At 40.6% G+C, this 12826-nt stretch overlaps 1 protein-coding gene across 1 annotated transcript in view; it reads left to right on the forward strand.

Moving 5' to 3' along the window:
* The first annotated feature begins 5858 nt into the window (after positions 1–5858).
* Positions 5859–12826, forward strand: part of LOC134355421 (peptidase inhibitor 15-like) — a 34521-nt gene continuing 27553 nt past the window's right edge. Inside the window, exons 1-2 of the mRNA XM_063065276.1 lie at positions 5859–5993; positions 6299–6592. Of these exons, the coding sequence (XP_062921346.1) occupies positions 5976–5993; positions 6299–6592 (312 nt within the window). The 5' untranslated portion in view covers positions 5859–5975. The remainder of the gene's footprint in view (positions 5994–6298; positions 6593–12826) is intronic.

Below are 12826 nucleotides of genomic sequence, written 5' to 3' on the forward strand. Positions count from 1 at the left end.
GTGAGATGCAATTACCAGCTTGAGAGCTATTTAGGTAGGTTCAAATAGGAAAAGCACAGAAGAATAAAAAGATATGGCCACAAATAGAATTAGTATAGACAGGCAAAGCAGTTGGCATGTGAAAGTGGACCAAAGGGCCTTTTTCAGTGCTGTACAACCTTATGACTTAATGATTCTAATATTAGCTTGAAATAACATTAATGCTCCTACATTTTTAAAACAAAATGTAACTTCACATATTGAACCACATAAACTCAATGACTTTGATAAGATGCTGTACTTCACCTCAGAAAGTTTAGGGTTTCCTGAAGCATGCCTTCGCAAAGCTTGAATACAATGCAGCAGGAGTTCTCTTGCTCACCTTCTTAACCAAAAAAAAATTGCAAGTGGCACCTTGCTCTTCCTCCGAGTTTTTGGAACAGAATTCAGCATTTTGAAATCTTAGTGTTTTGATTTTATTGTTTTTATGACTCTCATGGAGACAACTTTGGATTTGTACTATTCCATGGGGATGTTTCCATCAAACCATACACTGATGGCTTGGCTTTCAGTGCTCTTCACTTTGTGCCCATAATGATTAAGAAGAAAATCCAAATGTTATTGCACTTGAAGACCTGTTCCCTTTTTGACAGTGTTTATATTTCTTTTTTCAGGCAGTCTCTCAGGATTGAGAATGACTCCTCTCTACTCCGGTTTTGTACGTTTTGAGGTGACTAATGAGTCACATTAGGAGGCCAGGGATCACCACTACAGTGTGGACCATGAGTCTTCTGCCAGGTCTGAGGTCTTGATCTTCAAATACCCTTCACCTCAAATTGATGAGCACATTGAACGGGTGGTAAGCTTCACCACTGATGCCTGGAGGTAGTTCACAAGATATGCAGACTGGTCCACATTTTGCAGATTGTCATTGTGAATTTTCACTGTTGGACTCAAAATTATGGAATTGTGGCAGATTATTGGAGGGTCTTTGCTCTTCCAACTCAGATTACCCAAATTTACATAGTCAATGCACATTATTAAAGTGTCAGGAGTATTTGCATATACAGCAAGCTGTACTCCAAGCATTTTTGCACTTCCATTAAGGCGCTTATACAGACACTATCATACTGAACATCAACTATCTCAATGCAAGTTTCAGTAATCTTGGTTCAGGAGTGTAACTCTTGTAGACTGATCACGGTGCTAGGTTATATCTACTTCTGCATTGTTTATTAGTGGTGAGATGCAACTATGTCGCAAAAAAGTGTTGGAACAATGATGGAATCTAATTCTCCAACAACTTGGACCATGGTAAGCTTTAAAACAGGAGGTTTGAAAAGAAATTTGGAATTTAAAGGTAGCTTAATCAGAAGAATTTTGAACGTTGGTGTCACAATCATGGACCCTGCCACGGAGTCAGGGCACTCCTGCAGGTGGGCGGCTGAAAGAAGACACCAATCACGTCCCTGAAAGTGTACACCTTCCAGCCAATTAGGGTTTCTTTGTAATCGTATTTAACTCTCTTCCTTTTGCCTCAGACTTGTTTGAAGCACAGATGACAACATTCCCTTAGTCCATGTTGTGGGAAAGATGAATAGTGACTTAGACGGATGCTGTTAAAGGAGCTGCATTAAGTTAGCTCCAGGTGACTGCTTTCGAGCCTCAGTGAAGGCGATAGGTTTTAGTTAGTCTGACAGTTTTTAGTTAGCTGCCCTCTTGACCTTGTGCTTATTATTTTCCTTTATTCTGAGCAGTTCATATTAAAACTTAGTGAGCTGTTCATTTCATGTCTAAGTTTCTCCCTCTGCCCTTGGGCCATCGCTGAACTACTGTCAGTTGGCCAGGAATGCATTGACAAGAATTGTGCAAATACATTTTTGGGAACCATAACGATGGAAGGACAAAGTGGAAAATATTTTCTAGACAATAGTTATTTGAATTCAGGTACATGGGAAATACTTTGCAAGAGCTCAGAGCTGGCACTCCAGCCATGGAGTCAGTAATCTGAAGACTGAAGCTTCACTTCAGGACTTGAATATAATGTCTGTCAATAATTCAAAATAGTCTGCAGAGCTTATCTACCGCTTTAGAACTGACAAAACTGGAGTGGGTGCAAGTCATTATTTAAGATTGTCGAACAGGTTGAAGGAGAAAAAGGTACAAAGGGTGTGCTGCACAGTGGGGAGTGCCGACGTCTGGCTCTAGAATCAAACTGGAATCCCCATTCCCATCTCACATGGAACACAAGGCACTTTTATAGGGAAATAAAGGCTTCTCAGTGCATTGGTCAGTAATTCCTTTTCTTCTTTGGAGACAGTTCTTCAGGATGCATTTGAGTGGGGGTGGGGAAGGCGGTGGTGGTTCAGGAGCAGTAGTCTCCTCCACAGGTGATGCAGGACTTGCCAGGCAAGACACGCAGGTGAGTAGTTTGTGAGCTGGTGTGCTCCTTCTGTCTTACGTGTGCTTCTGATGCCTGGCTTCGAGGTTCTCAGCACGATGCACAAGTTCCCAGATGTCTGTGCAGACGTCGCGTGTCTTCAGGGAGGCATTCAGCACATCATTGAATACTTTTCCCTTTCCCTGCCTGGTAATTTCTATGTGTGACAGAATTTGGAACTGAGTGCTCAGGAGCCTGATGTCAGGTATGTGGAAGATATGGTGAGTTCAATGGAGCTGTGAGTGTAATAAAAGCTTTAGTCCTGGGGAATGTTGGCTTTGGAAAGGACATTGATATTGGTTCACTTCCAGTAAATTTGGATAACAGTGCAGAGACAGCACAGGTGGTGACCTCTTCGATGCCATGAATAAAGTCAAGGTCTCAGGAACACATAGGAAAGCAGGACCATTGTTGCTTGCTAATTTTGTTCCATGTCTGTGATCTTTTTCTTCAAAAAAATGTTTTCTTGATAGAGCAAATGCTTTGAAGATATTGGTGAACTTTATCATCAAAGTCTGCCTTCACTGAGAGGTGATTTCTCAGATATAGCACGTTTTCCAGGGTCTCATCATGACCTTTATTGATGGAAGATAGTGTTGACAATGGAAGCAGGTTGTTTGGAAGATCTTTGGTCTTGTACGTTCCAATGAACAAGTCAACAATGGACTGAAGCTTGGATTCCAAAGGCATAGTAATGGAAGGTGACTGAGGTTTCGGTGATCTTGGTCTTGGGGTCCTGCGATCATTCAGTTTCCCCTTTGTTTCTCTTCTACAGGAGGTTAATTAGAAGCTAGCTGAAATATTGTCAAAAGGTTAAGAAAAGTTTTTAAGAAGTGATATCAGTTTAATACAGGTTTTCATTGAGATTAGATGTGTTCTGGACCTGTTGTTTCCAATCATGACCTGTATGCAGTCATGAAGTAAGCTTAAACCTTCTGTGTGAAATCAAAGTTGAGGAGGTTGTTCACCAGGACCTTTCAATTGATGGAGTCAAAGGCTTTAGTGATGTTGAAGTGGACCACACACAGTGACCGGGTCTGCATTTCTCTTCGACTTCGTGTGTGGTGATGATCATGCCCTGTGTCCCTGTAGATTTATGAAACTGACTCTGCAATTCCAGGAGCATAAGGAGGACTTTGGTAATGGCTTACCCTGTGGCAAACAGCAGGATGTCCTCTATTTAGTTACCACCATTGGACTTGTCTTATCTCTTGAATGTCGTCAGTACTACAGCACCTTAGAGGTCCTCTCATATAACCTTCTCTTCCCAGAGGTAACCAATGAGATAGTGGAATCATGATGGAAGCTTTTTGGCTGCCGTGTTTTGAATTTCAATGTGGATACAATCTGCTCCCGAGGTTTGGTATGTCCTTTTCCACCTTTTGTTGTTCAGGAGTGTGAGTATGGTTGAAATGCAAAACTTGTTCGTATCAGGGAGACTATTGTTAAGGAGGTATTGGCTGTATTCCATCCATTGTGTGTTAATTGCCTCTTTTTCTAATGAGATTGCCACATTTACATACTTCAGTAGGGCATAATCTTAATTGACTGGGTCATTGGTGGCTTTTAGAGAATCGAAGAACTCATGCATATTTTGGCTTCTCTGAGTTGCTGAGATTCCTGCGCTCTCTCCATCCATCATTGGTTCTTTAGACCACAGTTTTTCTATTGGACCTTTGCCTTCAGGAGCCCGTGGAGAAGTAAGGATGGAATTTCCACCCCGAGATCTCCTTAGGATGGCTTCTTGATCTCCTGGCCAATTGCTATTCTCAGAGGTTTTCATTGAGCTGTGACATTCTAATTTGTGAAAGTTCTTTATGCACGTGGAGCCTCTTTTTCTGATTCAAATGTCCAAACCCTCATTCTTCTGGTAATGTGAATAGTTTATCTAAGGTTGTCTTTTCAAGGCAACATTTTTGAGCGATTGACATAGCCAATAGCGAGAGAGGGACAATTTACGCTGACCTAGGGACGCAGATCTTGAATAAAATGATTTTTTAAAAAAAGCACCGATGGTAAAAATATTTTCGATTTTGGTTGTTATTATGTGGGTGGCAAAATAAACCAATTGGTCTAATCTTGGTTTGGAAATCCATTGACTGTTTAATTTTCAGCATAAAGAAAGTGGCTGAGGTAAGATTGCTCATCTCAATACTGATATTTGGATAAACTCCAGATTTACTATGGGGATCAGAGCAGTGGGAATAATTGATTTCCGCCAGGTTCAAATACGCTCTGCGGAATGTTTTGTTTTGGAGAATTCCTGTCCTTTGCCTGAAGCAATGATTGTCAACACGTAGATGTCACGGAAAAGAACGGCAGCCTCTTCACCAGGGTTCGTGCGTCACTTCACTCTCCGTATCCATTTGATCTGCAGCGTGAAATGTGACCCGGCTGAAACCGTGGCTCTTTGACTGAAAACAAACGTAGCGAACTGTGTGTATTGAAGTGGCAGTTAAAGATTCTGGCGCGCTTCTGAAACCAGAACGCTGCAAAGTATGGTTCTTTGCGGCTTTTACCGATAATGTTAATTGCAGCTTCTTAGCGCTCTCTCTCTCTCTCTGTGTCAAGGTGTGATGTTTCAGCTGGAAAAATGCTTAAAGTCCTCCACCGAGGCTTCAAATATTCCTCTAAAATACAGCCAGTCCTTTATACGCAGTCCCTGAAGTCCTTCTGCAATGCAAAGTGTAGCTTTCCTGCCCATAACACCTGCAAAATAAAACTGGTTGGGACGTCGGTGCAGTATTATCTTTCTGTATCACTTGGGGGCAAATTTATTATTAAAGATTTACTGCTGTGTAGCGCGCTATTAATTCGAGATTGCTTGGCACATCATTCAGAAAGATTCGAATAAAGACAACGATTCAGCAGTCTGTCTCCCATAACACTTGTAAACTTCTAAAGCAGGTGGTGTTAGAAACAGTCTCGTTTTACAATCGACTGGACAAACAAAAGCTTTAAAACTCCGAGTTCATATCTTCTTCAGGTAAAATTGCACCTATCGACTTAATTTCCAAGACTTTAATAAAAGGTGTTTAATACACCAGTCTTGTGCGCCTTTTCACTATAAGATGACTACTCTCTCAGAACTATAATTTGGACCATTTCCGAAAACTGCGTTTGTAACATTGCTGCAGTCTTTCGAAACAGAGATCTAAAACACGGTTTATTCTTTGTACTGACACCACGTACAATGTTCTCCCCTGCCAGATCTCCCGATCACACGCACATGTGGTTTGGAACAGCTTACGATGAAGTCTGGCAAACACTGAAAAGAGGGCCAGTGAAGGAGGTGGGTCTCCAACTGATAATATACTGGCTCAGGGACCGTGAAGAGTTAAAGAGACACCATCATCAAGGAGAAAGTGCTTGCCTTCCTGGGTCGTTTTACCCAATATAAAAGCACAATAACGGCAGTCTTAGACCAGAAGAAACCCCTCTCACGTCTACGATTTCTCCAGCGTCACGTTACCGTTAGCCTTACCTCTCTCACATCGGAGGGCACTTTTCAAAATTCCTTCGAAACTTGGGAGGGCTCGGACTATATTTTTTGCCGATGACTGCAAAGCAGCAGGTGAGCTACATTTATCGTTACGTTAAATATATAATAAAAAAAATCAAATTACAGGATCCAGCAGGCAGCCGATTTGCAGTAAGTGCAAATCCATTTATATTTCAGTTATCTGAATGTTTCTGTTTATTTGCAAATGGATATCGATATTAGAATGATATATAGTTAAATGTACGCATTGGTGAAAGGCACGAGCAGTTCCTCAGCCACGCTGATCTATTGAATTAACAAAGAAGATGGAAATTTTATATGCATACTGATCTACCTGCAAATATTGTTCTTTATTCAGTGTAACTTCTGATTTGCAGTGCTTCGCTTTTCCTTCGGCAACCATGAGACTCTGCTCCACATTAAGTTTAATCAGGTTACTGTGCGCTCTCCAGGGAACAAGTGCATTTATTTCAGTTAATGTCAGCGACACGCTCCTTTCATCAAACTTCAGTGGGAAGGAATTATCCTGGAGAAAATATCCGGGACCCGAGAATGTCCCTAAAACCAGACGGAGGCGATACATCTCCCAGAATGACATCTCGGCTATTCTCGATTACCACAATAAAGTTCGAGGTCGCGTCGTCCCACCTGCTGCAAACATGGAGTATATGGTGAGTTCACCGGGCCGCTTTGAATCATTTCCCCCCGCTCGTCTGCACGTTCGCCAATCACTATGTCATAGGCGTTGTGTAGCTTGAGCAAAGGGAAAAGCAATAGCAGATTTCCAAAAGCCTTAATAGTTTTACACCCCCTACCGGATAGAGAACGATTTGAAATTCAGAACCAAAAGCAGTTCTTCAAAAAAAAGAGCGGTTTTTAAAAAATTGCAACGAATGCCAAAAACGGAAACTGAGAGAAAACAGAAAAAACCGTCCGGCATCGAAAGAAAAGAGAAAATTACAGCTAAGAAATTCAGTTCCCCTTCAGTGAGCTCTATAATGGAAGAATTAATGGTGATAAAATATTGTTTGTGAAAGCCGGTAGATTTATACAAAAAATCAATCTTTTTGAATCCGCACATTTGGCACTATTGCGAGATTTTTTGAAAAGCTATTTCAGTATTTTATGGTATCTATATCGCGGGCAACTGTTTGTAACGTCAACTAACCTACTTAATAGTTTTGAGCCTTACTGATCAACCCGTAGAATATAAGAATTACTAATCAAAGAAATAGGGAAAAAAGTAGAGCATAAAACAAGCAAAATTATTTTAGTTATCATTTTTACAGTAAACAAATCTTTGCCAACCAGCATCTGCAATGTTGAGATTAATAATACTTCTTGTGTTTTCTGAAAATTTATGTGCATTTTATCACAATAAATTGAGAGATCTAATGAAAATATTTTCATTTCCATTCAAGCGGATATGATACAACACGCCATGCTAAAGAAGATCACCTTGTCAGCAATGCTTATATTGTGATAGTTGGTTTATTTGATTCATTATTCTTCTGAACAACAAATAGAGACTCCAACAGCTTCTGAAGATATTCTTGCCTTACAACTAATCAGATACAGCAAAAGTATTAAGAGACAGCTCTATTTTGATATAGTCTCAACCAGTTACTCTTGGGTAAATGTGCCTCATGTCCAGCATAGATGGACAGTATATTCATTATTTAGGCAAAACTCTCATAATAAATTATGTCAAAAGTATTCAGATCCGCAATGATGTGAATATTCTCTCAATGAGTTACCATTTCAAATGCTTGAAACTCACACTGCTTTTCCCCCAGTTGTGTTTTACCTTATGTTAAGTGAAACATTTCATCGAAGTTAAAAGACCAACATTATCAGTTAACTTTTACTTCTTTGTTGGAAGCATGATTACTGATGATGTCACTGCAGAGGAGGAGGAGGTTCATAGACAGTTGGCTTGAATGTGTACTCCTTCTGCTGGAATATTCTGGGTCAGCAATCTATCATGATTTGCCAAAAAAATCCCTTTTTTCCTGCAGAGGACACTCCTCATCCTTCAGTGTTTTTTTTCCAAACAGAGTGTTGTGTGTGTGTGTGTGGAACGTACTGTGCCAGGAATTGTGGTACAGATAGATACATTAGGGACATTTAAGAAACTCTTAGGTAGGCACATAGATGATAAATATAGTGGGCTATCCAGGTGGAAGAGGTATATTTGATCTTAGAGTAGGTTAAAAATCAGCACAACGCTGTGGTTTGTATTGTATTGTAATGCTCTATGTTCCCCATGTTTTCTATAAGCACAAAGAGGAAAGCTGAATGTAGGAACAGTGCAGTCACTGTAAAGATTTTAGAGGGGTACGAAAGAGAAACTGGTGAGCTTGAAAATCAAATAACTGTGGATTATGGAAATCTTAAAAACAGAAAATGCTTTAAACACTCAGCAGGTCAGGCAGCATCTGTGGAAGGAGAAGCAGGATTAACGTTTCAGTTTGCACTGACTCACTCCACAGATGCTGCCTGACTTGCTGAGTGTTTCTAACATTTTCTGTTTTTAATTTCAGGCTATCAACCTGATCTCCTTTCCACTTTGCATGTCTTTTTTCTGAGAGGATCTCCCATCTGAAGAGCCTGTGCTGGAAGCAAGGTAGACTTTGCACGCAGCTACGCAGCTTCCCTCTGAAAGAGTGTAGACCTTTCACTGGAGGACAGCAAGCCCTTCTGGCAGAGATGGAAATTGGAAGGTTCAGACTGTGGGTGTCAGGCAACATGGAAGATTGCAACTCAACACCTACTTCCCCTGTTGTGCTGTATTTTTACTCTTGGCTTTGTGCCCCTCTCATTCACAACATATTGCCCTAGGAAAAGCAGTAACTTCTTCAGACTCCAAATGAAGTTGCCTTGATGGTGTGAAGCTGTAGCATGGTAAGGTGTTCAGGCCAGGGTGGGGTGGTAGGAAATATGCAACTATTTCTTAACATTATCACTGAAACAAGGCATTAGGAAGCAAAATATGGAACTCTTCAAAGCTGTCAGACTTATCACTTCTGTCTGGCTCATACAACGGGGAAAGTGCAATGAGTTGTTGTCATGGTGTGCTCTCAGAGGACAGGACCTGAGTGTGGAGGAATGGCAGGCTTTCTCTGTCACAGAGGCCGCTGGCACCAACTTAACCCAGGAGCTGCAGACGGCAGACTCACAACCCGACCTAGGAGCAGAGAAACAGCAGGATCCCTAGGAGGAGACAGAAACAAGAGTTTAAACATAGGAATACCAACAGAGCCTAAGAGGAGCATCCAAGTAACAACACTAGACAATTCGTTTTCTCCGACACAATGACTCCTCTAAGGTACTTCTTCTCCGTCTTTTTTCACAGTGGTTGGCACCCAGCTTAATGGTGCATTACCGCCACCTTCTGCTCCGGAGTGTGCAATAGACTTACATTCTAAATCCCTTCACCCAATCTCTCTCTCTCTCTCACACACACACAGCCTAACCTACACTTTATCCTCCCATCTTTGGCCATCCTAGTACCCTACTCCTGCTTATCCATCATATCCTATAAAGGATCCCTTAAGAAAGCTAAAAATACCCTGACCTGTGCTCTCCCACCCATGTACAGCAACCCTTTAAATGTGAATTCCTGCACCCCCCATCACCTTAGATTAATTCTCATCATCTCTCTCTGTATCCCATACTTCCTGCAACTCAGAACTACATGTTCTACTGACTCCTCTTCCTGACATTCCTCACACAATCCTGTCTGGTGTTTCCCTATCATTTTCAATGTTTTGTTTAATGCACAGTGCCCCAGCCTTAACCTAGTCCACACAGTTTCCTCTCTTCTGTATCCACTACCTACCCTAGTACCTGCAACACTCTTTTGTATTTGATATAAATGCCTCCCTTTCCCCTCCCTATCCCATCTTACAGGTGTTCAAGAAACCTAGAAGCTCAGTGCTCTATAGCAAGCTGCAAGGCTCATGACAGTTGTTTTATGTGAGTCAAGCTACCAATGAATATTGCTGGGCAGCAGACTACTAAATGAGTGGACATAGTTTTCATCAAAATAGGTAGACAGTTCGCTAAAATTTTAAAAATAACTATTGAAATTTATGTACAGCAGATTTCTGGCACATTAAGTGGTATAAAAGGCTAAATGTAGGCATCCTCAAACTTCTATAAGCATAATGGAAGTCTATGCTTATTGGTAGCATATTTAGGACAATTATATCTAAGTTAATGGTGTCTCTCTTTGATTCTGTTTAAGCATTCTCACCTTGCTCTTCCCCCCCCCCCATTAAGTTTTGTGCAAACAACATAGTGGGACACTCTTTTGATCACCAAAAACTTCCTCTTGCTCTTGCTTTCCAGGAAGATCAACCCAAGTTGCTTTGATTCACTCCCAGTTAGTTTCTCCAACCACACAATATGGTAGCCTTATCATTTTGTACTAAGTTCCCAATTCATTACACCCCCAAGTGAAACGTGCTGCTGTTATTATGAATTTTTAGCTCATGTTCTTTTAGAAAATGATTGAGAAACAGGATGATAGAGGCATCAGCTCAGTTAATCAGTACTATTGCTCATTTGCCTAAAACATGTTTCTTAGAGAAATTTTGATGAAAGTCAAGATATGGTAGAAACACTTCTCTGTTTATAATTCACTGGGCTAATATGATTTCTATAGCTATGGGCATTTATGGTACTGATTTTGTTTTCCATGCAGATTCAGAAAGTAATGCAGTCTTACAGTCACTAGAATTGCTTATATTTAAGGAGGAAACAAATTCTCCTCATTTTGGTTTTGTTAAGCTTCCTAGAGAATTAGATTTCCTTGGCCTGCCCACTAGTTTCCGCATTGTCTAGCCCAATAATAACCTGGCCTAACATCTGAACATCAAAATTTCAGCATTGTGCTTGCAATGTAAATTTAGGTTTTACTGAGCCATGCCCATATGGGACAAGCAAGATATGCCTAATAATTGAATAAAAGGGGAACCATTGATGTTTGGAATGAACTGCACGGCAAATTCCTGCCCTGAACTTGCATGTCACAGAGAGGTTTGCTTGATCTTATTTAGATTGGCTGAAGCTTTCTAAGAAATTTGCTTAGCTGGCCCAGATACCTTTAACTGGCTACCAACTCTTAGTATTTAATTAATCTCTTCTTATTCTACTGTCGCATGCCCTTGTTGTACAAAAGAATGTAAGCCATTCATTTCCACCTCTGTAATGTCACCTGAATCTTCTTAGCGTACAGTTCATAAATTGCTAAAACGTATATCCATAGCTTTGTTCTCATTGAAATTCTTAAAATTCTCACAGGGCTCAACAGGCTTGATGCAGGGAGGATGTTTCTTCTGGCTGAGCATTCTTGAATCAGGGCCAATGTCTTAAAGCAAGGGGTAGACCATCCAGGATTGGCATGAGTAGAAATTTTTTAACTGGAAGGGTGGTGAATCTTTAGAATGAAATCCTGTAAGGACCATAAGAATTAGGCCATTTGGCCCATCGAATCTTCTCCCTCTGGTCCTAGACTCAACCACTATCAATTCAGACAGAGATGATTTCATTTTCAGATATTAAGGGTGTCACGGGATAAGGGGATAGTACAGGTATGCTGCTGAGATAGAAGGCCAGCTGTAATTCTAGTGAATGGAGGAGGAGGCTTGAAAGGATAAATGGCCTCCTCCTTTCCCAGTTCCTTAGGATTCCAGTGCAATTCTAAATTCTGCAAATCTAGAGTCATCTAAAACTTTCCCAGTTCAGAACGTGTTCCATTCACCTATCTCTTCTACATTGGTTCCAAATTAAACAATGCCTTGAATATTAACAAGCATTTGGGAGTCTTGCGAAATGGATTTGCCAGTTACTGCAGCACTACAGGCATTGTATGCTATGTAGGAATTCGGTCAGTGGCCACATTTCTGACTTGCAAACTGTTCTGGTTAGGAACAGCTCTCAGAGATGAAACCCTGCCCTAACCTGGAGAGGACCTGGAATATTTTTTTGACAAATGCCTCCAGGTTCCTTTCCAATCTGTATTTGCAATCTGCTCCAGTTGTAAAATTTTCCAAACTCTCTGTATTCCCCGGTTTTCTTTTGAACATCCTCAGTTTGAATTATTTTCCCTTTGGCTGCTCTGCCTTCAGCCTGCCAAAGCCCCAAGCTCTTGAGTCCCCTCACTGAACCTCATAGCAGCTTTGCCTCACCATTTACTCCTTTATGATGCTCATTTAAAAACTAACTTTTTGGTCAGATATATGTACATCTGTCATAAAATCCCTTTACATTTGTTGGATGATAATGCTCCAAAGAAATATTTGAAGTGCTTTATTAAGGTGGAAATACGTACTATACAAAAGTCATAGGCACTCACACACACATATAAGATAGCTAGGGTGTCTAAGACTTTTGTGCGGTACTGTATATTATGTCTTTCCAGTTACCAAATGACACTTAATACTACTGAGCTAGTACAAACCTAAGTATTCCTATTTCTGTTTCTGCCCCACCTTCCTATTTCCACCATGTGCATTAATGTGCAAAAGTCTTTGACACCCTAGCTATATATAGATGCACCTAATAGATTTGCAGAGTACTGTATAACTACAATTAATTGCTCCTAAAGAAATGTTTCCCTTATGTATAGTAACTAGGTTGTAATATAAAATTAGAAATGACTGTTTGGTAAATCTGGGACCTTCGCAACTATGTAACTGCTTAAGTCTGTTTTTCCTCTCTTGAGTAAATATTTGAACTTCTACCAGAAAGAGTTTTATATAATGCTGGTGCAAAAATGGTACAGATACTGTTATGAATAATGTTGGGGATGGATGTTTAATAACATACCTCTCCTAGTTAAATTGTCATTAACTCCACTAAACGAAGCAGGTTAAAACAATAGACATGGAGAAATCCTA

The sequence above is a fragment of the Mobula hypostoma genome, chromosome 1 (assembly GCF_963921235.1).
Source record: "Mobula hypostoma chromosome 1, sMobHyp1.1, whole genome shotgun sequence".
Classification (NCBI taxonomy): Eukaryota; Metazoa; Chordata; class Chondrichthyes; order Myliobatiformes; family Myliobatidae; genus Mobula; species Mobula hypostoma.